Source organism: Pseudopodoces humilis, chromosome 2, assembly GCF_049639895.1.
Source record: "Pseudopodoces humilis isolate 2021_Gansu_Grassland_sample_001 chromosome 2, ASM4963989v1, whole genome shotgun sequence".
NCBI classification, from domain to species: domain Eukaryota; kingdom Metazoa; phylum Chordata; class Aves; order Passeriformes; family Paridae; genus Pseudopodoces; species Pseudopodoces humilis.
The window spans coordinates 40,127,137-40,153,777 of NC_142201.1; the positions used below are offsets into that span (position 1 = coordinate 40,127,137).

General features: G+C 34.4%; 1 protein-coding gene across 6 annotated transcripts in view; it reads left to right on the forward strand.

The window, feature by feature from the left end:
- The window catches only part of UGGT2 (UDP-glucose glycoprotein glucosyltransferase 2), an 83,981-nt gene that overhangs the window by 25,449 nt on the left and 31,891 nt on the right, over positions 1-26,641 (forward strand). For all 6 annotated transcript variants that reach the window (XR_015771845.1, XM_005516800.3, XM_014251877.2 and 3 more), the window contains 16 exons: positions 501-561; positions 4,026-4,117; positions 5,060-5,207; positions 6,180-6,299; positions 8,493-8,578; positions 10,050-10,185; positions 11,783-11,914; positions 12,619-12,783; positions 13,235-13,358; positions 13,449-13,547; positions 15,382-15,476; positions 17,742-17,948; positions 19,115-19,246; positions 21,829-21,956; positions 23,062-23,157; positions 24,294-24,396. Coding sequence is in view for 5 of the 6 variants with exons in the window: in XM_005516800.3 (XP_005516857.1) it covers positions 501-561; positions 4,026-4,117; positions 5,060-5,207; positions 6,180-6,299; positions 8,493-8,578; positions 10,050-10,185; positions 11,783-11,914; positions 12,619-12,783; positions 13,235-13,358; positions 13,449-13,547; positions 15,382-15,476; positions 17,742-17,948; positions 19,115-19,246; positions 21,829-21,956; positions 23,062-23,157; positions 24,294-24,396 (1,924 nt within the window). In the remaining variant the exon portion in view is untranslated. The remainder of the gene's footprint in view (positions 1-500; positions 562-4,025; positions 4,118-5,059; positions 5,208-6,179; positions 6,300-8,492; positions 8,579-10,049; positions 10,186-11,782; positions 11,915-12,618; positions 12,784-13,234; positions 13,359-13,448; positions 13,548-15,381; positions 15,477-17,741; positions 17,949-19,114; positions 19,247-21,828; positions 21,957-23,061; positions 23,158-24,293; positions 24,397-26,641) is intronic.

Sequence of the window (26,641 nt, forward strand, 5' to 3'; positions counted from 1 at the left end):
TTTTTTCTATGTCTCAGCTAATTTTAAAGTGGTCATTCTTTGCATGTTTTCCTTGCCTTTGTCTGGAAAAATCCATGGCTCTCCATGCTGTAAAATTGAATACCATGGAGATAGTAATAGTAACTTAAAATATGCAAATATGGTATGTATTCAGGTAATAATTTAGATGACCAAACAGCTTACTTTTTTATAACATACTTCCAGAAAAAAGCAAACAAGCCATGAGGAAAGATTGAGAGTGGTAAAAAATATATCAATGATATTACTGCAAGAAAAAACTAGCCTTAATCTGAAACTTGGGTTTACTAGAGTAAAACAGAACAATATTTCTCATAAAAATTCAGTTCTTATGGTACTGTGATACTCTTCTTTTAAAGACTTAAGCACAGCGTTCTTCAGTTACAGTGCATTGGATGTTTAATTAAAATACCAATTTCACATAAAATAATGATTTTTTAAAAATACAGTGGTTGAGTGATGCAAATATTTTATTTTAACAGATCACTGACAAGAGTACCTGTAGACAAGAAAATGCAAAATGAAATAGAAGAAAATCAGAAGGTTTGTTTTTATTTCTTCAGATGGACATTTGAACTGCTATTGTATTGCTGCTTTTGGAGATTTTTTTACTGCAGTGACTTTCATGGATTTTGTTAGAGAAAAAGAGCTAATTGTTCTAAAAATCTGTTTGAGACAAGTAACATTTAAATATGCAATTAAAGTATTTCACTTTCTGCTATTCATGAAACTTCTTCCATTCTCTATTTTGATTTTACCCAATTAGGCAAGGCCAAACAATTTTCATGGAGTGTTGAGCTGAGTCACAGATTGTGTACTGGGAAAGCAACATAGGTATCAGTTACTTTTTCTATAGTTTTGGTGTTCAATCCAGGCCTGCTGCTTCTGTTATGGTCAGCACATGCTAACTTTGAGCTTTTCACTCTCTCAGAATCACACATGCAAAAGTGTTTTTTTCACACTATTCTGCACTGTTCTGCAAAGTGTTCTGAATGTCATTTGTGGCAGATGGTGGTTTGGTTTTCATTCTTGATTCACTGCATCTTTTGTTCCTTGTTACCGTGTGAGGAGTCCTTGTTCCTGTGATTTTGACTGATCTGAGATTTATTCTGAGACGCTACTTAATATTTGTTGAATTAATGATGTCTGTCTCTGTTTAGTTTGGATTTTTTCTTTCAAGTTGAGTGTTGCAGTTAAATGTTAGGCACCATTCTTGTAGGACTGGTCATGTGACATTACATCCATGGTACTGTCCTTAGTCTCTTGATCTTCAGAACACATATTTTCACATGGTGTTAAGACTGACCAACCACTGTAGTGAAAGGGATTTATACCTTACTTATGTCACTCCTGTACTTTTGCAACATTTCCATATATCATTTTGCTTTGTATCCATTAGGCCTTTTTCTCTTGCCTTGCAAAGACTAGTATCTCCAGAGGATTTCCATATTCTTTCAAAACAGTTTCAGCAGTTCACCTCCCTGACCTGTTGAACTTTCTTGTGTGCAGGGTACATCTTTGATCCGTGGGTTTTCACAGAGATCTTAGAGTGGGCTCAACTGCAGGCCTCTTAATTCTTGCAGTGTTGAGAATTTCTGTAGTTTTTGCTGAAGGGAGGAAATCGGTGTCTGCACTTCATTGCTTTCTGTACACAGCTAAGATACACTTTTCCCTGTAACTCCTTGTTGTTAGGATTATAGTCAACATAAAGCAAAACAAATCCCAGATGATTGTAATTCCTCCAGAGCATGAGTGTTGGTATCAGGACTTTTCCTGTTTCTTGATGGAGTCTTGACAATGACTTTTCTTAGTTGCAGCTCTCTTAACACGAAAATCAAAACTAACTGCTTAATCAAAAACTACTCTTCCACCACGAAGTGCAAGGAAAAAAAAAAGAAGTAAAGGTCAGTCAACTAACCATTGCTAAATATAAGGATTGGAAGAAGTTACTTAAAGTTTGGATCTGAAACAAATTACAGTGGATATCTGTGTGGCTGGTCAGCTGAATCACTCCTATGATTCCATTAATGTATTAACTACATTAACTTTAGGAAGATGTTATGCACCTATCACACCAAGTTTTAATTTCATCTGAGGTCACATCCTGTCTGTAGTCTAAAGGCCTTTAGACAGCTAAAAACTAAATTTTTTTGAATAAAAGTAAGGAAACTTCCTGAACACTGCTGCTTGAGCACAATAAATTGTCATGTGCATTCTTGAACTGTAGTACATCCATCTAGCAGCAGGAGAGATATGATCCCATGCTGTGTGTAACTGGATGATTCCCTCTCAAGATAATGAAAGTTGAATAGGAAATGCAATGGGAGGAAATAAAGTTATTAAAAGTGAAAGACGTGATGATTTAGGTGTAATGAGTTGATGCCTAAGCAAGAAATAGACAAATAACTTCTATAGATAAAAGAAAAAAATAAAGTCTCATTAAACTGAACTCACAACTTGCAATGCAATGATTTGCTGAAGTTTAGCAAGAAAATACTACATGAATATTATCATATTAATATTAATATTCTAGTGTTGGATGCCTAGATACTCCTTCCATCAATGTTTTTATGACAAAGTGGATGCACTTCTAGACAATCAAATATCTAGCATCAAAATTGTATTAAGAATCTCAGCTCTAATTTATCAATATCTATAAATATCTGAAGGGAGAGTGTTAAGAAGATGGAGGCAGGCTCTTCTCCATGGTGCTGAGCAGTAGGACAGGAGGCAGCAGGCAAAAACTGATGAATGGGGAAGTTCCACCTGAACATGGGGGAGAACTTCTATACTTTACAAGTGATGAGCACTGGAACAGATTGCCCAGAGAGGTTGTGGAGTATTCCTCACTGGAGATATTGAAGAATGCATATCTGGACACAATCCTGTGCAATATGTTTTAGGAAGACCTTATTTGGGGAAGGAGATTGGACCAGATGACTGTGATCCCTTCAACCTTAACCATTCTGCAATTCAGCTCAGTTCTTTTCCAGCTTACATTTCCGACTTACATTTAACTCTGTGAAAGTAACCCCACTGCTTTACAGAAATAATACCACTTTCAATGTTCTCACATTTTTGCTTTCATTTGTCCAGTTGTAGGATGTTTGTATCTGGAGTGATATACTGAACCTGACTTCCTTGCTGCAGGCATGCTTTTCTTAAAGTACACTTTTTGTTCATGTTTACTTTGTTTAGCAAGTGGGAACTAAATTGGAAAAAAAAAATTACTTCTTTCTCAATTCATTTTTTTTGTTTTTTTTTTGTGTTTTCTGTTTCTCCATTGGGAATAAAGGCAGATCCTGAAATCTGACTGCTACTTCTGTCATGAGTTGGAATACACTACTGCTGTTGCTGCTGTCACTTATCTTGCTACAGCCTGAATAGTGTTGTGCCTCAGGGCTCTCTGTAGGAAAATTATAATACATGTTTTACTCCCTAAATATCACCTTCATCTTGTATTTGTTTATTGTGGATATTTTTTCTTATTTGCCAAGCAAAGATATGCTATCTCATCTGTGTTTTTCCATAGTCCCTTTGTTAGACGAGATTTTAAGTTTCTGGTCTGTTTGTCCTAATTCTCTGACACAATTCAAGTACACATTTTTCAGAATTGAGAGACGTTAAATTATTGAGAAAGCTGGTTTCAAGTGGAGGTCTGAGGGACATACATAAGCTCTCCCTTTGCTGAATGGATATATAGAAATAATTAAAAGACTTACAAGCTGTATTTCTGTATGTGTGTATTTTCACATTCTGTTGGCAAACACTAAGAATGTGTCCTTTCCTCTGCCTTGTACAGGTAAGTTGTTTTCATTTGTATCTGTACATCTGAAGTGTATTAAACAGCACTCATAAAATGTGTGGTTAATATTTTTCCAACACTCAGGTCAGCAAAGAAATTGTGTGGAACAGATGCGTCTGTTTTGCAGAATTACTTAAGGGGGTTTATATGTGTTAGTGTAGACATATACCTAAATAAGTAAGCAGTGCTTTTTACTTTTTAGCATTTTCATGAAACACTTGGCATTCAACCTGGAGAAGCACATTTATTTCTAAATGGCCTTCATATAGACCTGGATGTTCATGATCCCTTTAGGTAAGATAGTACATTTTGTTTGAAGGTCACAGAATTACTGATACTGGGGAGTTGTGCTCGTGGTCCTATACTCAGCTTTTGGGAGCAAGGAAGCATTCCAGTAGGAGGAATACTGATTTACAGTGATTTTGCTTTGAGTATTGTCTAAGTAGTTGAGAATAGCCTTTTCTCTTGCAATATGTTTTCTAATTTTCTTATAATTTTACAACTCACCACGTAAAATTAATTTGGAAATGGAAGGAATCTAACGTATGCTTGTAAAAAGGTATGAAAATCACTTTATAAAAAGTAACTAATGCTTTCCTATCCCTGTTAGTTAAAGATCAGGAAAATATAGACATGAAGGCAGTCAAAAAGTCTTGCCATCTCTGTTCTGCTGTGGAGTACTTCAGAGGTTTTTTTATTCTCAAATTTAAACTTTCAGATTGCACCAGATGTTCCAGAGTCCCATTGGGTCTTCTGGGAGGTTTTAGGGTTTGGCTGTGTGTTTCCCCTGTGCTGTTTTCAGAGTTCTGCCATGATGCAGGCTTAGAGTTCATCTGTGTCTCCATCACGTGCTGCTTGCTTCTCTACTCACTTGCAAAGCTGCTTCTTCGGGTACTCCAGCTTGGATTTCTGCCTCAGGCAGGAGAGTGCAGCAAGAAAGCTTTCACTCTGCTGTCCTGCCACTTCTTACTAAAGATGGATAAAATTGCTTCATACAAAATAGATCTGAATGAATAAAAGAGTTGTATAATCTGTTGTAATTATGTTTTGAAATAAGTTAGAGCCATACAATGTTACTAACTGATGTTGTTTTAAACATTAGGCTGTGGGAGAATATAAAGAGAAAATATTTTTAAGACTATTAACATGAAGATTGTTCTTAGTTTTTAAGATAATTTTTGTCATGACAAAAGTTCTTTGTGGACATTAAGTATTTTATCTTTACTAATATAAAAGTATATTAGAGATTCTTAAACTGGAAGGAAAAGCGATGCATGGTCTTCATGAACTTGGAATCAAAGGGGAGATCCTGAGTGCATTTATGAGGTTGCATATACATCCTACAGATAATTATGCGCTAGATATTCGCCACTCTTCGATAATAGTAAGTAACTAAAGTTATTTATTTAGAGATTACATCTTTGATAAGTCTCTGTATGAAATAGTTTTTCTTTTTTGTACTACAATTGAAATACTAGGCATAAGGCCATATAAAAGTTAGCAGTTTAAAATGTTTTCAAGGGTAATATCCCTTCAGTATTTTTTATGAGTAGTTTTCTCTAGTTTATCCCTTAATAAAATTTTAAGATATAGGGTGTTTAAAGGATAAGAAAAATACATCTAGAGTAGTTGCACACTCCAAACTATAGACTTTGTCTTTTATAGCAGTTAATGTAGCTACATAATACTACATAATATCTCATATTATGCAAGACTTCTAAGTGTACTTTAAAAGTATGATAAGTGAATTGTGAGCCACTTAAATATATTGTTTCTAGCTGTCCAATAACTGTGATTTTTACCCTTCAGAATTTACACAGGTTTCATTACAAAGGTTATATACCAGGGGAAAAGGCACTAAAATATTATTTTCTTGCAACTGAAAAAGCTGCATTTCATTCTTCTGTTTGCCCCAGCTTGCACAGAAAGGACTAGAAGAACAAATCAGCCGCATGTAAATTGGCTGATTTGATCTGTCTGAAGTTCTGTTGCTGCAGGTTGAAGATAAATACTGTACTTGGATTACAAGATGGTTATGCTGTGTTACACACATCTGTGTGATACATTTTTTTGATGTTTGCACTGTGAAAGTAATTTTCACAGTTGACAAAAAATGGTTTTATTCACATCCTTATACACAGTACTAATGGTCCCTTTTCCTTTTCTATCTAGTATTAGTTTTATTGTGTACTGTGTTAAAAACATTTTGATTAAAAAGAAAAAATAAAGTGTAGAAGCTATTTTCTGTTAATATTTAACAAAAGAAAGGGAGACATTTTATAGTATTATTATGCCCATTATATATTTTTCTCAGTGTTCAGTGCATATTTTCTAAATGGCAGTTTTTTTGTTTTAGTGGATTAATAATATAGAACAAGATCACAGCTATAGCACATGGCCTGAAAGCTATCAGGCACTGCTAAAACCTACATTTCCTGGATTTTTACCGGAGATTAAACGCAATTTATATAATTTGGTAAGTTTGAAGAACTTTGAGTTTTTTGCATAGTATATATGTTAATATGTGTGCAGACAATTTATTAAAAAATACACATGCTGGATATATTGTTTAGTTTACTATGTGGATCTGCTAAGAGTAGGGAATACTGCTTTATCTAGTGAGTCATACATGGTTATTAGTTTGATTTGCAGATGGATTTGGGCACAGTTTTCTGAAGAGTTTTTATGTTCTGTTCCATGCTATGGTATGGAAAATTCACTACTATTAAAGCGTGAGGGAAGGTAATGATAGCTGTCCATGGTTTAGAGATGATAAACTGAGGAATAAAAGATATTTCAGTTAGAGAGCATACTAATAATTACTATCTTGTAGCTTAATTTTTCCTCTAGGATTCTGTATCACTTGGTAAGCTAAGGAAGCAGCTATTGCTGATTTAAATTGAAGTTACAAAAGGTAATCTTATAAACCCTAGAATCATAAAATGGTTTGGGTTGCAAACCCAATTTTAATTAAAGGTTCTCTATAGTCCAGCTCTCTTGCAATAACCTGGAACCAAAACTTCCTCCAGCCTGCCCTTTAACAATTTTAATTGTGGTCCATCCACAGCTTCTCTGAGCAACCAGTTCCCCTGTAATACCTTTGGTGTCTCACCATCCTTATTTCTTCATATCCAGTCTAAATTTGCCCTCTTTTAGTTGAAAACTGCTACCTCTTGTTCTATCATTACAGTGTCTCTACTACTGGTAAAAAAAACCTCTCCTTCTTGTAAGTCTCCCTATACTCGCAGGAGAGGTGCTTCAGCTTCTGATTGCTTTTGTGGCCCTTCTTTGGACCCACTTGAGGTCCATGTCTTTCCTGTGCTGGGAACCCCAAAGCTGGATGCAGCACTCCAGGTGGGGTCTCACCATGGCACAGGGCCAGAATCCCCTCCCTTGCCCTGCTTTCCACACAGCTTTGGATGCAGCCCAGGATACATTTGGCTTTCTGGGCTATGAGTGCACACTGCCAGCTCAGGTCCAGCCTCTCATCCACCAGCACCCTCCAAGTCCTTCTCAGCAGGGCTGCTCTCAATCTGATCATCCCTCAGCCTGTTGATAAACCGAGAGTTGCCCCAGCCTAGATGCAGCACATTGTACTCAGCCTTGTTGAAACTGGTGAGGTTCCCATGGACATCTCACTTCGTGAGCCTATCCAGTTCCCTCTGAATGGCTTGCCATCCTTCAGGTGTGTCAGCTGCACCACTTAGCTTGGTGTCCTCTGCAATGCTCTGCAAGTTGAGGGTGCACTTGATGATCCCTTTGTCTTTGATGTAGTTGCTTGAAGTGATACGAAGTTTGTGTATGGAAAGAAAATGAAAATACTAGCAATAGTTAATAAAAAATGTGTGTTTATAATGAAGTGTAAGATGTGTGTAATATGATGTAGATTGCATTATGTATTCAGGGTTAAATATAAGAGCTATATTATAGAAATCTATAACACACCATTTCACTATAATCTGAAGGGGGTGTTCAAAATTTTTAAAGTTATTCTGCTTCATTTCAGCTACTCTAGCAAATTTGATGAATTGTAAGGGGAGGTTGCAGTGCAAAGTTGAATAAATGAGGTACAGATGTCCAATTAAATCTTCATAAGAATAATTCACCTATGCAGACATATTCCAGTTTTAGATTCTATGCATGCCTGAAAGATCTGAGTTTATACTCTAAGCTACACTAAGTGACTACAAAGATAGGTGAGACAGGAAGGAAGAATTCTTTCTGAAAGATCATGTTCTACTTAGTTTTTAGCCAACAAGTTCTGTTGATTAATTTTTGTTTGCTTTTCACAAAACAGAAGATAGTTCATTAAAAGATGTAACAGAAAAATCAGCATTATATCTTTCTCAAATAAATATGGAGTTTATTAATAAAAACAACATAATGGCATAGAGTCACAAAAAGAGAAAAATGGGATCACTTGGTTTGAGGTTCAGTAAATGGTTAAGTCCTATTTTCACCATTTGGTCCAAATTCCTTAATTCTGATGTTATTTTCATTTATAGTCTTAATGTTTTCTTACAATGAATGCACTAAAAAATTGAAAACAGCTGGAGCGTGCAGCTCCTCTGGAAACTAATGTTCTTGTCTTAGATTTTATATCTGAAGAAAAAATAAAAGCAGACATCAAGAATAAATATCAGATGCCTGATATATTTTCTCTTCTTAGGTACTTTTTATTGATCCTGTCCGAGAAGATACTGGTGATTATATAAAGCTGGCAGAATTATTCCATCATCATTATGTACCACTTAGGTAAGGAAAACTGAAAGTCTTGAGGAAAAATCTTCTATTCTACTAGACAAGGATGTGAATTCGAGTTAAGTCCAATGCAACAACATTGTAATAAGACATACTTATTTGTGTCAAGCTTACTCAGGTATTAAGTATTCTTAAGCAAATAGATTGCAAGGTATAACATACCTAAGCATGTGTAAAATGAACTGTAAAATTCTGATAAAACTTTATCTTGTTAAGTAGTCCCACTGGGTGCCCTTGCAAAGTTGCATTCTAATAAAAGTAGTTAGTATGTAAAACAAGCTTTCAGAGAATTTTTAAAATTCAGTTCTTTCAATTGCAGTTGTTTTATCTAATACTGTTTTGATATACACACTTAAAGACCAAAGTGAGTTTATCCTCACTGAGTTTTGAATTTCTGAAAGTGAACTAGTCATTGTTTGAGAGAGGGACACTTCTGAGGAACAGTCTGGTTGACCTGGGATATCTAGTTGAGAGAAAAAGTGAATTGGTCTCAGGAATGGCTATTTATTTCCACAGTTTAATAAAGAAGGATATCCAAAGTTCAGCAAGATGAATTGCATGTTAAATATTTAAAATCTTCCTGTGAAATGGCTTTTTGTGTCCTTAATAAATTACAGCTATTTCATTTTATTTTAAAATTTTACTAGTTCTTATCTTTTGTTGTTGTTTTTCTTTATTTTTTAACATTCAATTACAAAAGCATAATGAAAGACAGATTGCAGTGTTCTGTGTGTTTTCACAGAAAGGTTTGGGTTGGAAGGGACCATAAAGATACTATGGCCTCGTCTCAGTCCAGGCTTTTTACATGAAAACTGTCAATGCACCACCTCCAGTAGGCCATTTTTTCTCTTTTTTCTTTCATTTAATGAAAATTTAGGGATTAGTAGTAGATGTGTTTAAAACTGATGTGAGTGGAAAATGAACGGCAATGTCAGGGTGGTGCAATGCTCAAAAGGTTAAAAAAGGAGAGAGAAGGGCTAGTAGGAGTGGCACACACTGATGATGGGACATCAGTACCCTAGCACATCTTCATGCATCTACTCGAGATATCCTGTTCAGGAAAAATAAAAGACAGGCACTGCCCAGACTAAAACAAAGACTTGAGCCATTAAGAGATGATGGTAAGAATGCAAAGAGTCAAAACCCTCATACAGATAAGGAGAGAAAGTACTGTGAATTAAACCCTATTGACTCACAGAAATCTTAATTATTGTCACCTTTAAAAGGTGTATGTAAAGTAAGTACATCGTTGGCAATTTAAGCATACTGTAGGGCTGATAAAGGATGTCTGGCTGGTTTCCTGTGTCCAGAGCCATGGAAACACCACCAAGGTACAGAGTTTTTATCTCTAAGTGCTGGGCAGATCACTTGAATGCAAACATTTTGTTCTTCTATGTTTGTATTAAAATGTGTGTGAAGCAGATATTGTGTTAAAATGTATGTTCTCTTTTTATTTTTTCTATAGAATTGGAATTGTTTTCATTTTAAGTACAAAAGAAGAAATTGATGGAAATGAAGATGCTGGAGTAGCTCTTTGGAGAACTTTTAATTACATTGCAGAGGAATCTGACACCTCTCAGGCCTTTATGTCAATAATTAACGTTAGTTCTTTCACAAGAAATCAGCTATTTACTTCTGGTTTATAATTCATTAATTTTTATATGGCTAGGATCTTGCTACCTTGTGATAGCATGAGACATATGCATTTACTTTATGAAGAAATGAAGTATTAAAAACATGTATAGCCTGAATAGTCTATAGAATTATTTGCAGAAGTACTTTCCTCCTGCAGAAGCCAATTTGGTCTTGTAATTTTGCCTATTGACAGGCTTTCTTCAATAACATAGAAAAGTAGATGCATGCCTTGCAGCTTTCAGTATTATGAACAAGTATTCTGTACTATTTGTGTTAATGTAATAGTCCTGTCTTTGTGTTCTGTGTCTTTTGGAGTTCAGGGATTTTAATGTCACTTTGGCAGTCCTATAAAATTTGAAAAACCCTTTCTTATTGTCGAGTGTAGGAAGTGAAACAGTAAGATAATATCTTTTCTTTGGTCATGTTTGAGCTGTCTATGGGTGCAGAAAACACAGAAGTATTCTAGGCTTGCAGCTTAATGAGACAGGTTAACTTTGGAGAGAATGCAGATTCTCGTAAGACAGAAACTTCAGAGATGAGAGATGAATGGAGGAGAAGTAAGATGAGTCACTATGTAAAGGCTCTGTGGGTAAAAGTTAGAGAATATGGTATTTATACATAACAATTTTTCTTCCAATTGTTTTCTGGTTTTACGTTTAGTGCCTGAAAATGTCACAGTATCATGGACAAACCTAGAGAGTTTAAGATTAAAGGAATTGAAGTAACTAGGAATACCCTAAAAGAGAAATCCACAAATGCTAGGGAGCTGACATGCATGGATAGCAATTATCCATGAGTAGATCAAAAAATACAATTTGCAGTGTGCTTTTTAAAATGTTGTATTCCTCTTTTTACTTTGTTCCGTAATATAAAAAGGGAGGGTATGCTAAATATAATTGAAAGATAACAAAAATAGAAGCAATAAAATAAAGTTTGAGACATTCAGAGTAGAGGAAAATGTTGTTTCTTATTTGAAGAGAAATGGATTGAATAATTTTCACTTTGAATTTCTATTGTATGTATGATGAAAATAATAAAATATTACTCTATGACATAAAATAACATTGGTAAGGAAAATTATCACTGTAGCAAAAAGTGTCACTGGCTAGTTTAGGCTTGGATTACTGTGGATTAACTACCCATATTAGTTTATAGGTAACTATTATGTCGTATACAATAGGTTTTAGGTAACTACCCTAGTTAGTTTATAGAGAGAATTTAGATTACCTCTCCAATTAGTAGAGAGAAATAACCTTTCACATTCAGCTCACATAGGTTTATTTCTTTTGCCACTTCAGATTTAGACTAAAGGTGTAATAATAGATCAATCAGAACAGTGCTCTTACAAAAAATTGAGAATATGTGCAATGGTGGTAATTACTAAAGCAGTATAAAAACTGCAGTATAGCAATAAAAGCAATATAAAATTATACCAATATAAAATTTGCTAGAGCACTATAAAAATATTATACTTATTTGTTGTTTATTTACTTCTATTAATTTAATCAAGTTGTTTGACAACTTACTACATTTTTAAATTTCTTTTGGTTATAATTCTTACAGATGTACCATGAAGTGAAAGATGGAAATGTTCTGACAGTAGATGATGTGAAACATGTTCTTAGAAGTGAGTACCCCCATGCTGATGTTCAGAGTATCCTGGATGTTCATTCTGAATACGATGAAGAGAGGAAGGTACGTTGGGAGCTATGCTGAGTATGAAATACTGCCCTGTGTACAACTCAATGCATGAACTAAGCTGAAATGTTGCTGAATGTTAAAGCAAGTAAATACAGCAACTTTGAGTCAAATTTTTCTTCAGTCACCATTCAGTCATTAATAGAAATGTTGTAAAGGTTTCTGCATTACTACTCTCACTATGAAAATTTACTCTTGCCTGCTGCTTTCAGGAGTGTTTTCACAAGTATTTTTCTAATAGGCATGTCAAGGGGTCTCTCTTGAATTCTGCTTTCTTATCAAATAAAGCTTGATTTACAAACATAAAAACCTTTTGAAGTTTTTTTTAGTCTTCTTTCTTTGGTAAAAACAGCTTTAACTGTCTCAGGTTTCTTCTCTGATGTTATTTGCTTCATTTTTATTTTTATTTGCTAAGAATGTTAAGCAAAATAAAAGACAGTTTCTCAGCAAGATGATAAATCAAAAGTTCACAGCAACGTATGTGGATCTATAATTTCTTTTGTCATTCTGTTTGACAAATGAGTCCCATTTGTCCCATTTGGTTTCTAAATGCTTTTTGTTTTGATCCTGCTACTCGTGACAAGGTGTGACAGTGAAGAGAGCTTGGAGATTAGAGTTCATCCTCTCTTGACATTAGTTTCATTTTTTTACTACAGTCAGCTACAGTCTGTTTAATCCTGTGATATTTCTGATTTGATCAGGCAGGAGCAACCTTTTATAAGAAGAGTGGCCTGGGCCCACTGCCTCAAGTGCTGTTTAATGGCGTGCCCTTTCCCAGAGAGGAGATGGATGCGGTACAGTTGGAGAAACTTATTCTTCAGAGGATTTTTAATGCCACTGGCTTCTTCCTGGAGTCAGTGCACATGGTACGTTTAACATTTCTGAACAGGTGCACGATGAAATATTTGACAGTGAATTGTTTCAGCCATGTTTATATATTATTTTTTTATAATGAGATGGCTTGAAATTAGTAATTTCACACCTGCAATTACGTTGTTACAATAATTTGTGGTCATGCTTTTGAAACAGTATGTTGAAATTATTCAAGGCTGAAGGATCAGCTAAGCAGATAGTCCTCATATGGAATTTTTCAACCAGAAACTGATAATGTACTGCAGCTGTTCATTGAAAAGTGTGTATCTGATATTTTGAAATACTATCTGTGTAACATTTATATGGTTTTGACCTGACGTTGTTCATAACTTGGTGTAGGTAGAAAATTTAAACTCACTTGAATGATTGTACAAATATTTGGTCTTTGTTGGTCTTGGAAATCTGTCTTAAAAGTACAAATTTTACATTTTTCTCTTACTCCAGGGTTTGTTAGATGATCATGTAAATGCAGTGGATTTTCTTATGGATCAGAACAATGTAGTTTCCCATATAAACCCCAATATTCTTGGAGCAGAACGAAGATACATACATTTCAGATCCACTTCTGGTAACTCCGTTTCTTGGATATTGTTATGATTTGGTTTGGTTTTGTTTTCATTTTTTTTAAGTCTAATACTTTGTGTTTTACATTATGCAGTTCCATTTCATGTGGAAGACTTCTCGACTTTCTCCTTTTTGGACTCACAAGATAAAAGTGCTGTAATTTCAGATAACATGAAGTATTTAACGAAAGAAGGTAATTAATTTTCTATACAGGTTATCCATCTGTCTATATATTGCTATTACGAATTGTTGAAATTTACCAGTAAAATATCTCAAGTCAGTCAATATTCCAAGGATTCCATGTAAATTGGACATTTCTCAATATCCCAGTATCTTCTTTCAGGAAGAAGAGCATATCTTCATATTATAAACATAAATTATAATTAACAGGATAGTTAGTGTTTCTAGTTTTGAAATGGGATGGGTGTTGTGGCTAGTTGTTTTTATTTTACAGACATGAAGTTAAAAAGCTTTACAAGACTTTTGCAACTTTGAAGATAGACTCAGCTTCCATACATATGGTTGTACTTGAGGATATTGAAGTCTGTACGGTTTTCAAGTGACTCTTAGTTGCAGCATTGTCAAGTGCAGAATGTATAGAGTTTGTATGTTTATACCAAAATTAGGTATTTCTAAATTTAAGGAATAATTTCTTGTGTTTCTAATTTATTAACATTAAGTATCTCCTTATTTTTCCTCTAGTTAGATGTTTTAATTTTCCTAAATGATCCTTTGTCTTTCTATAGAAAATAAATAGAATTTATATTCTGATGATTTATAACTCATTTATACATTTTGTCTTTGTTAAAACTCCATTTTTTTTTGTACATTTCAAATTCTTTTTGATATAAAATATTCTCGTTGTATATGCAAGTACTTTTCCTTGAGTGAGAAGAAATTACAACAATGGGGTCATAATTCTGCATGGAATTTTACAGTAGTCTGTGCCTTATGAAATTCTAGAAGTAGACAGTTAACAGCTGCTCATTTACATCAGTCCACCAAGGGACACAATAACCCTGTTAATGAAGTGCTTTCTTTCAGTGCTTTTTATGTGATATTTACAGAGTTTTACTTAGTTCATTGTCAGGAAGAAATGCCAGACACTTAAATTTCTTTATTTTAAAGTTATTTGACTCTTACTTGATTCTGTGTCTACAGTAACAGGGACATCACAGTGAGCTGTCAGATGAGTGGCTTTCAATCTGTAGGCTTATTTCTAAGATTGAGATCCCTTGTGTAAAACCTATAACCTTTAAGCTGGAATCTACATTTCAAATCTCTCTCCCCAGTGTGTTTCTCTAGACCACAGCAACTCTTAATAGTAACCTTTTCCTAGCATCTCACCAGAACCTTGGAAAATTTCTGTCTCTATGCATTATGTTTTAGGTATGTATGGTAGACCTGAGTAGACTGATATTCTTCTACAGATAATTTTGCAGAATTTTTCACCTACCATTGCTCTTCTATGACAAGTAAAGAACAGGAGACCATAGAGCAAGAAAAACAGAAATTATCTGCATATACACTTACACAGTAGTTTACTTTCCTTGGACTGTATTTAGTATATTCCCATTTGTGTCCCGAAATTATAAGTTTTTTCCTACCTTTAGTTGAAGGACTTTCCCTTTGCTTCCAGGGAATGTGAGTGGCCTAGTTTATGTGGTCCTGTAACTACTTAATTCTTTTAATTTCTGGCTATATGATCAGCCTCCATCAAATGTTTACAAGTAACCTCTGGTAAAGCAAGTTTTGTTAATTGGAACTAATTATTTAGGGCACTCTTGTCTCAATGCTCCAACAATGGATCAGCTCTTTTAGTGACTCTCTTCTATTAATGTGATAAATTGTCTTCTAAGAATCTTAATTCAGAGGGTAAAAGATTCTGATGTGGCAAAGATTGTTCTTACAGTTGAAGTCAGCAGTCAAACATACACATGAATTTTGAAATGACAAACACAATTTGTTCTTCATTAGTCATGAGAAGATTCTCCAGAATGTAAAACAGGATTATCTTTAATTTTCAGATGAAGATGCATTGTATGCTGTTACTATCTGGATTATTGCTGATTTTGATCAGCCAGCTGGTAGACAACTGCTTTCTAATGCCTTGAAAAGTCTGGTGAGTTTCTAGCAGGTTTTATTAAAATAATTATTACGAGTATGTTCTTAACAACTCTCTCGGCACATTCAAAAGTCATACTCTTAAATGAAAGTATAGCAACTCTGTTGTTTTTGTTGGTCAGGTGCAGACTTAAGAGATTGCTTTAGTTTTACCCAGTTGCTGAGGGGAAATGATCATTTTGTTCATGAATTCGTGAGGCAGGAGACAAACTGTGACACTGTGTATTAAAAGGATAAATTTCTTCCCAGTTAGACTTTCTCCCATCAGGTAGCCTGGAATTTTACCTGGAAAGACTTTAGGATACTGCCTGTTGATGTGAACCATGAAGCAGTGTTCTCCTGATTTATGTGACACAGCTGTGGCCATGAAGCAACTGTTTTTCCATGTACTGTTTGTGCCCTTCTGAGATAAATTTTCCTGTGTGTTTTAATATGATAGGACGGTCATCCAGAATACAACAATCCACATTTATGAGTTTGTTTATTTTTAAGTTCTTCTGTGTTAATAATAGGATTAAAAGTATGAATGTCTGAAATATAAATATACTTTAGAAAATATAAATGTCACACCAATATAAATGACAAAAAGACCCTCTGTTTGGGGCAGATTAAAAGAGTACTTAAACTGAAATCAGGAAAACATCTAAATTTTCTAATCAGGAGTGAAATAGGAACCACTATAAGGAAATTAGAAAATTGGGATGTTGTCAAGAGAATGTGATAACAACTATGTCTTAGAAAGAGGCTTAAAAAAAGATAAAAACTCTGCAGTACAAGCACTTGTTACAGAAAAACATTTAATTTCTTGGACTGCTTGATTTGTGTCTCAGGCTTGACGCCCTATGTAGCTTTGATTTTTAACCCTCTTCAGCAGGAGAAATGTGCCACAGCTCCCATCTAAGAGGTGAGCACCACCTGGGCAACTCCCCTTGTGTCAATAAGGAGAATCTAGGAAAAACCCTGAAACATCAGATAAATTTCATGTATTGATAGTGATTTTCAAATTTCATGAGAAATAATTTTTTTTAAGTCCACTGATTTGTATTGAGGTTATTTACTCCTTTCTAGTCCCTTTTATCTCTCAAGTCAGGGTCTAGTATAATTCCTGATAGGAGCAGAATTGGCTTAGTCACCACTTGCTCATGACTTGCCATCAGCATTTGAAGAAAAGTGTGCAAAAATCTGAGGGTGAAAATGGTTGAAGAAAATTCACTTCTAGCTATATCAGCTAATATATGCTATTTTAGAAACACTGACAGATATTTACTTCCATTAGAAAAAATTTTGAGCTGTCTTAGCTGGAAGAGACCTCTTGAGGCCATCCAGTTCAGCCTCCCATTCAAATTGCCTTCATTACATCAGGTCAGCTGTGTGTTTGAAGGATTTCTGACAATCTCCAAGGAGGAGATTCTGTCCCTTTTCAAATTACTCTGGTGTTGCACTCCCGTCCTATTGTATTTCTTTTCTGCCAGGCCAAAATTTGTGAGTATTACCCCTTATTTACACTCTGATACCAGGAAGAGTTTAGCCCTGTCGTGTTTTTCACTCCACCTTTAGTAGCTGTTGGTTGGTATTCAAGTTCTCTGTAGTATCCTCTTTGCCAGATGGAGCAAGCCCAGTCTTCAGTGCTTCCTCATAGTTTTCTGACCATCTTGGAAGTACTTCATGGAAGCCTCTCCAGTGCTGAATACCAGTGATTGCATTCCTTATTTTTTTATTCCTTCCTGCATTGGCATCCATTTACCTTTTCTTCAGTTAGTTATCTTATTTGATCCTACCATAGAATCATCACATTCTGGTAAAATTTGAGTGGCATCACTGATTTTAGCAAGTGAAAGATTTTGCTGCTGCTGAAGATTAAAGTGATAAGTAGATAAATTCTCTTACATTTATTTTATGCTTAGTTCAATAATTTCTGAAAATTAATGGTTCTGAATAGTTCTAAGTCTGTAAATGAACACTTGTGTATGTCCTTTGTTAAAAACATGCTTCTGCAAAATGCTCAAATACAATTGTTCTGGTAAAAAAAAACTAATACTTCTGTTTAAAATTTGTATCACAGAATAGGAAAATCCTTACAAATCACATTTTTACTCACAGTTGGAGTTCTGAATTAGTCATTGACGTATCTTTTCTAAAGACAAATAGCTGCAAAAAATTAAATACTTAAGGGCATTTCACATAGTTATAACTGATATGAATACATTAGGTAACAGCAGATGGAACTGTAAAATTACTAATTGTTCTGTGTTTTTCTTTGCAGAAAACAAGCAGTCATACACGAGTTGGAATTTTGAACAATCCGTCATCAAAAATAAAGGAAGATAACACAGCCATTGCAAGAGGAATTTTGGCTGCTTTTTTAACCCAAAACAACAGCAACTTAAAAAGTTTCCTAAGTAAACTCAGTAAGGAAGAGACAGCAAAATCCCTTGCTGCTGGAACTAAAATTGTTAAATTCCTCATCCCTGTGAGTGCAAACTAAATTAGATTACTTCCTTTTTTTGTTTTACATATATCTTATTGGAAGAAGGTGGTGAGAATAACAGTGTTTGGCCACGTGCCATGAAGTTTATAACCTATAAACAGTTTCTTCTCAAGCACATTTGGATTTTTGATGATCTTCATGTGACTGAAGAATAAATTTCTTTAAAGGGAGAAAATATGAGTACTGAAAAATTCAGAATATGGGTACCAGATAACTGAGACCAAAATAGTTTAATATTAATTGTTGATTTTTAGTAGCTCTCGCATTTAGTTAAAATCGCAATATTAATGTTTTTCAAAAATTTAGACTTCAGAGAAAGCTAAGACTACATTAGAGTGCAGCTGAGTTACGGGATAACAGCTTCTAACTACTGTTTTTCTCTCAGAAGGAGTTGTAAATTTTAGTCTTTTTTAATAGGAAGAGTTGGAAGACTAAGAACTCTCTGGAACCATATTAGAAAATGAATATTTTTGAGTCATGCTCTTGTTAAATTGTTTAATAAATTTTGAGAGACATAAAGGTCTCAAATGAAGTTGTGTATGCTAAGTATGTTACTAATTAATGTAATTTTATTAATTCTATCTGAATGAATCTTTTTGCTTGATTTGTATATTACTAATGAAGAGATACACATCAGAATAATTTTGACAGATGAGGCACAGTTCCAGTGTAAGTTTTGGCATGTTTTTCCCCACTTCGGAAATGGATTTATGTGTCTTTCTCGATGATGTTGACTTCCTGAAAACACATTCAAATTGTATCCAATGACCATATTAGAATGACTGTCAGGTTTTTAGATTATTACAATTTTTTTAATATCTTTTTCCTAAAAGTGGGAATACAGTTGAGTTGTTAACAGAGTGTTACTTTTCATGCAGCTGTGTTGTACTGGATCATGGAAAAATTGCTTAACCTCAGGCTCAGCTTTGGTTATTCACAGTTGCCCCAGGGTACAAACTGCACTCTAGGTGGTTGTGAGACCATGGCTCACCACCAGCAGTTATGTGCTTAAACTGAAGCTGAGGTGCCTGTTTTATTTTGATTTCTGGTTACTACATAACTTGAAGAAAATCATTGATTTCCTCACCTGTTACAAAATTTATTTTTGCTGAATCATTCCAGCATCTCATGCTTTACCTTTGCTTTAGGGAATGGATGGTGATGCTTTTGAGAAGAAGTACAACACTTTAGGACTGGATTTAATTAAAACTCACCAGATGTTCTGCCAGGAGGTTCTGAAGCTACTTCCTGGGCAAATGGCTGTTATTAGCAATGGCAGGGTAAGAAAGAAATTAAGTCTCTCAATCCTTTTTAGGATTTTTTTACTTCTGGAACTTCAATTTCGAACTAAAGAAAATGCACCATATTGATTTCCCATTTATTCAGACAGTTGTTAGAGAATGGTATGAATGTTTGCCTTGCCTTTTAATTTTGTTTTGCTCCTAATTTGTTCATTAGCTCCATTTTATTGAAGGCACTATGTGTGTATGACATTAGCTCCATTTTATTGAAGGCACTATGTGTGTATGTCATTCCCACAGCTATTTTAATCTGACAAACTTCTCAAAATCTGTTAGTATCTGATTTATTATTTGTGGTGTTTAAGAATAACCTTTGATCCTGAAGTTATCTTTATTTTACTATGTAAATAAATGTATATAACTTACATTAGAGCTCAAAATACTAACCTAGTCAAAACACCACATTTTTATGAATACTGTTTTATGGTCTTAATTCTTAATATGCAGATAAAAGTATAATAACTTTGTTGTTTCAGTTTCTTGTATGTATATGCTGAAACCAATAGCCTTAATTACAGTTTGTCAATAGATTATCTGTGATCAAAAAATATACTGTTGCATTTGTCTTAGTTTAGGGCAAATTAGGAAGGAAAACTCTAAATGGGGATTTCCCCAGGGAAATGCCCCTCTCCACTAACTGGTCCGGGAAAAGAAAAAATTCTTTAGAGAGAAGTGGAAAAAGCTGTTTATTTAACAGAAATTGAGTAATATTAAATAATAAAACTTCTTGCTGTTCGATGGGATGGCAAATCTAGGAGGGAGGGAAAAAAATGTCTTTTTCATGTGGTGTAGCTCGGCTCGCTCAGGTTCTTATCAGTCCCTCCGGCGCTGGAAAGTGCCGAGGCCCAGGCCCCGGTGGGCCACAGGCGTGAGCTCCCGGGGTTTGGCTGGGTGTTCAGTCTAGAGCAGGCTTGCACAGATCCAAGAAAATTGGGAAAAAAACAAACAAAGGTCCAGGGAACTTCTCTGCCTCAGCTAGCTAGAACTAACTAAAAGCCAGAGAAGCTCTGTCCTGCTGTCTGTCCGTGCTGCAGACAGTCCAGGAGCGGGATGTGGGGGAGTGATGTTTTTCCTTAACACAAACTGCGCGCTTCTTCTTCCCCCTCTCTTGCTCTCAAAGCCAGTCTTAAAGGTGCAGAACTTAATATAGAACATAAACCAGACGACTGGGGATACCAGTATCATAAAGTCACCCCAGGACAGCATTCAATATTTAGTGCTTGTTAAATGAAAGTCAACGCCTTACATTATAAACACAGTTTACAAACTACTTTTTAATCCTTCTATTTTCAGTTTACTCCTCCACCATTCAAAAGAAATAGAAAGAAAACTATGTTGGCATCTCATTACTGGAAACTCTTTAAATTGTTAGTTTAGGTACTCTTATGCCTCCTGAAAGCTTTTGAGATGCAACTGAAATACTGCTCAGAAACACACAGAAAGTGTTTTTGTTGCTGTAGCCTTAAAGAATTGTTGGCTTTTTTTGTGTCGGCTCCCTCATAACTAAATTAATGAATTTATTTTATAAATTATTATTACTATTCTCCATGCCTAATGGAGATAATGTCAGATAATGTCATATTTTAAGTTTTGGGGAAGTAAGTTTCATTAAAATATTTGGATAAATTTAATAATGTATATTCGTATCTCTGAAAGTGGGTTTTCACTCTAAAGGATTACTTTTAAAAAGACATGGGATATCCTTCATTTCTGTCCTTGCTATTTAATCACAGAAGTTTTGCTTTTATGAGGAAATTAATTTTTTCTAACTATGACTTCTCCTAAATTACCATAGTATTTCATAATTACACTATAGTTTCATCTATCTCATGCATCATTAATAAAAAAATCAAATGTGGAATTAGTTTATATAACCTCTCCTTTATAGGAAGAAGTTGAATTTTGGAAAAGAGGCCTTCAGCACCAAACTTATGACATTCTACATCCTGGGAGCCCTGTAGGCTATTAAAATTGTCTTGGGTCAATTTGGCCTGATGGACTGAATAGGAAATCCAAACAACATCCTCAAAGCTATTTTCTGGGATGCCAAGGCATTTTCTTTTCCTTCAGACACCAAAAAATGTAGTAATCCTATATCCCCTCATATTATGCATTTTGTATCCTTTCCTATTCTTTCTATCCATTCTGCTTAATTCAACAAGTTTTAGAACAAGATTGTGCTCATAGAAATAAACAACTAAAGAGTGTGGTAGACAAGTAGTGATTTGAGTTTAAAATATTTTACTTAAGAGGGGTTTTCCTTAGAGTTATTTCTAAATATTGTATTAACAGAAGGATGTATAATGAAAAATAGCATGGATATTTCCATTGCAGTTATTCTTCATGACTGATAATTAACTGTAATCATCTAACTGTAAAAGCCTAATGCTGCATAGTTACTATAAAGTTTAATTAGTTTTATAAATAATAGTATTGATGTATATGGGGATTGGGGTTCCATATTCACTATTGTGAACTCATCAAAATATTAATTTATTTTTACTTACAAACAACATTATTGGGACATTCTACACTTAACTTTTTTTTTTCCTCTGTCTAAGGTGCTGGGTCCTTTAGATGAAAATGAATTCTATGCAGAAGACTTTAATTTGTTGGAAAAGATAACATACAGTACCTCAGCAGAGAAGATTAAAGCTATTGTCAAGGAGATGGGAAACAGTAGTAAAAGGTAAAATTTTCTTGCCTCATAACATGTGTGCAGCTCTGCTGAATTACTCCAAATACTTGCCCTACTTTCACTGTCCTTACAACCAAGAATACAGCTAACAGTAATCGATTCCTACTAGGTTTTGTTTACATTAGAGTAATTGTAAAGATTAATAATAAGCTTGATAAAATACAGTGCATCTTAAGCCAAATCTGATTATTAATATTTGAAGTCATTGTCTTTGGGAATCGTTAGTAAGGGAGCCTGTAGAGGCATAGCGTTGTGCACTGACACCATGGTAGACAAAATTCACGCATCTGTTCACTGAAGAAAATTATGAGTTCAGGCCATCTTCTAGTCTAAGGATACAGCTTGTGTACAAAGAAGAAAGCAAAATTACATTCTTGCAGTGTCTGTCAACTTTCTGAGTATCATTCCTATTATCTAGGACTGGCACAACTGAAAGAATCATTACCACAAAAACAAAAACAACAAGAGCTAGAACTCAAGGAGATAAGTAGCAAGAGTCAAAAAGTATTTAGACAAATATTGTGACTTAACAACACTGAAATGGAACTAAGATTTTCAAAGAAAACTTCAATAGAAAATTTCAATAGAAAAAATTTAAATATGTGGCCAAACTTAAAACCTGTTTTATGTCTGTTCCTTGATGTTGTCATAAATGGGAAAAATTTTTTAAAAATCACTTTTCTGGAATCTGAATCAAATCTCTTTGGCAAATTTGTGATGAATGAAAACTTGTTGTTAATTCAGATTTTATTTGTCTTATGGAGCAAGCCCCACATTTTCATCAAATTACACAGATTTGAACACCCATCAATTGAGGAAAAGAAATGCTGAGTGATAGAGGCTGAATGATAACTCTGTGGATTCTGCATCTCTTAAAATTAAGACGTACATTTGACAAAGCTTCTCTAAGGCTGTCATGGTTCTAGGGCGTTGTCATACTAAAGGTTACAAGTCTCGAGGTGTTAATCATCTTAGAGTCCAGGTCTGGGATGTGGGCTTCCTAAATATGCCTTATGCAAAGAGACTGACATTAAAACGTTTATGTTTTACTCCTTTTCTAATGAAAACCAAACAATATGTGCCTTTTTTTATACAGTGGCAGTGATTTGATTATGAAAATAGATGCTCTGCTGTCATCTTTGCCTAAAGTGGAGATGAGACAAGATGTTGAATTAGTCAAAGAACAGCACAGGTCAGTTTTTTGTTTTTGTCATGATAATGCACTTTGAGTAATTTTTTGTTAACGTTTTAGTGTACTGATGAATACACAGAGCTTTTGGAGAGTTGAGTAAGCATTCCAATTTTAAAACTGTTGTATGAACAGCCTGCTCATCTGTCATAGCATAATGCATCTTTACCTTTTTCTTAATAAATTCATTAGTAATACCTATTGGATTTCCCAAGCTTGCCCTTTGCTGAAAAAAGGGCAGATGGGTACATGTTTTAAAAGGACATATGATAGTACAAAAACTGTGATCAAATTACAAATTTTTATAAAAATTTTTGTCATGCTGTTTCCAAATCTCTACTTTTTTTTGTTGTTAAAGGTGCTCCAGTGTGTGTGCTGATGGGCTGTCCCTGTTTTTGAAGGCAGGAGTGAAATCAGTGATAGCCTTTTCTAAGAGGCTGACACCTTTTTCAAAGTTACACTAGTAACAGTTAGTACTGTGCTGCTACCATATGTTTTGTGGAAAACAAATTCTGATAGCCCCTTTTCTGTATTTACAGCATATGACTTTTTTTTTCTCCTTCTTTTTTAAAATGAAGTTTACTGACATTTCCTTCCTGCAAATCCAGGGTGCTTTAATTAGGATTTCCTTGACCTAGGCTAATCAATTCTATCAAACTGAATTATATTCTGGAATGCATAGATCTAGTCCAGCCTCAAGTTTTACACTTCTCAGATGCCGTTTTTCTCCTTTTTCTTTTTTTAAAAATTCTGTCACTACCACTGCATGTCTGATCTAATGATTCCACATCTCTAAGAAGCTAACTGTGGACAAGTGACAAAAAGGCTCTTTTTTAAGTCTTACTGTGTTTTATTTCATTATTTTTATTTTTTTTTTTTATTATAGAGAATGTATCTAATCAATAGCCAGTATAGAAGTATGTAGATTAATGCTATATTTTTTACTCCTGTTCACATTTAACTTTTCTAATTGTATCACAGTAAGCCATCATGATTATTGCTTGAAATGAAGGAAATATTTTCTTGAGCAGTAAAATCTTAAGTGCCTCTGATATTACAAATTCATGTCTAAAGTTTGTCATTTCAACCAATTCAGTTCAGAGTTTTCATGTCACTTGTTTTTAATACTTTTTTAACAGCGTAGTAAAAGTCAAGCCCCAAGAGAATGACCCATTCTATGACGTTATTGCTATTGTCGATCCATTGACAAGAGAAGCACAGAAGATGACCCATTTATTGATTGTAAGATGGTGGTCATTTATTTTCATTTGTATATTTGTAGTTAAGTTGTTAATAAGCTTGTTCTAATTTCCACATACAGTGTAGTAAAGGATAAACAAAATTTGGTTATTTTTTCTTTTGCTTTAAAATATGTGTTTAAAATATGTGTTTAGTTATTTTAGTTCATAAAAGAACTTGAGGATGACTTAGTTCATCATTATGAATATTTAATTTGAAAGTAAAATTCAGATGCCCCATGCCCCAGTCCTCTTACAGTGAGTCTGTAAGTGCTCTCTACAGTCAATAAAAAGAAAGGAGGAGATTGTGTACATAGTTTTTGCATCTCAAAATCTCAGGAGATATGTCCTTCTTTCCATTAAACCAGATCACCTTAGTTTTCCAAGGCACCTAAATGAGGTGGTCTAAATCAGACCTGTAATATCATCATAAGAAGATTGGACTATAAACCTTTCAGCTCTTGGAGGGATATTTCTCAGTTGATTAATACTACCAAGTATATCTAGATAGGCTTCCATTGTGTGTAACTATTGATCTTCTAAAAAGAAACTGTCCTAAAAACACAGCTGCTAAAATTATTTTCTTCTTTCACCTACTGCGGAATATCACTGTGTCTTACCACATAAAATGTCTTCCCATAAAAATGTAAATTTTTTCTTCACTTTATGGTCTGTTACAATTCTGAAGCTTCCAATTTGATTTTTGCTGCACCCTATTTAATCTTTTCTTTTTCCTGAAGTAATTATGCAAGTTTCATAAGTTCTTAAATGGCTTTTTCCCCCTCACATTTTCATACCCTTTTATATAAAATGTTGAAGCATCCACTCACTCTTCATATACTGGAGAAAAGTAAAACATTTTTTAAAATTCATTAAAAATTTTGCTATTTCAACATTATAGAATACTACCTTTACTCTAGAACCAGATCTTTCATTTCACCCTTCTCAGTTAAAATCAAAGCTTGATATTACCAAATGAAAATATTTTCATGTTGAAATGGACTGGAAACTCTTCATTTAGCCAGAAGTTCATATTATGGGTATAAATCGCATCAAGGATCTTGCAGCTCAGAACAGAAGCCTCCATTCCTCTGAGCTCAGCAGGCTCTCTCATGCATACCTGGGCAAATGACTCCCATGGTGTCCCAAGCTGTTTAGTTATTGCAGATCCTGCTTGATTCATAGGAGCCCTAGTTTTATTCAAGAAGCCAACCCTTAGGAGAGAATAATGAAATGCTGTTGAAAGCAAACAAACCAGGAATATTTTAATATAGATTAAACTTTTTAATAATATATTTTTAAAAATTAAAAGTAGCCTGAAAATATTTTTATATATGTATAATTATTACTATTTTTACCAGGGAAGCCACAATCTCCTACTGTAGAAACAAAACAGACATAGAAATATAGCAAGCCCCAAACTCAAAGTTCTTAAATGAATGCCTTTCTGATTAGCTTACTATATATAGGTGATTTAAATACTTCACTGGAATATATTTATATTTAAAAGCTCTTTTTTCCAGTTACATAATTGGATTAGAGCTGAGTATATTAGATTGGTAACTATTCATGGTCCAAAATTTCTGGAGTAACTACCATGGCAGAACACCTGATTCTTGCCCCATCCTGCATTGAATATGTCCATATAATGACTGGGTTTTTTCACCCTGGTGAAACTACTCTATTATATTACTTTCTGTCACCCAATAATAATTTCAAATAAATCCTTTGATATTTTTAATTAAAAATACAAACAGGAAGTTACTCGTATAAAAGGGATTGAAATTGAGAGAGGTGTAAATAGGTATAGGTAGGCTGTAATCTAAACTTTACTGCTTAGTCTGGGAGACTGGCAATTTAAGGATAGAGGAAGGTATGAATGAGAGCTCAGTCAAAGCTGCTCTCTATTTTTTACTGGATTGTATCATAACAACTGCTCTAATCCTCTCCAGAGTGAGGCAGGTAGCACCTTCCATATAGTCTGTGTTTTCCTTTTTTTCAAAATGTTTTGTTACAGGTTTCAGCATAAAGTATTTCCAGGCAAGGCAGAGTCACTGCCTACTGTAAATATTTAAATGCTTGCCATAACTTTACCATGGTTGGGCTATTTAAGTTCTTAGCAGAATAAATGGAAGAGCTAACTAGTCCTGAAGTTATGAAGGTGATCTCTAAGGTGATATAAGAAAAGTAGAAATTCATTCTGCTAAAATGGAGGACAGAAGTGAAGAGTTGTGGATTTTTTTCCTCAT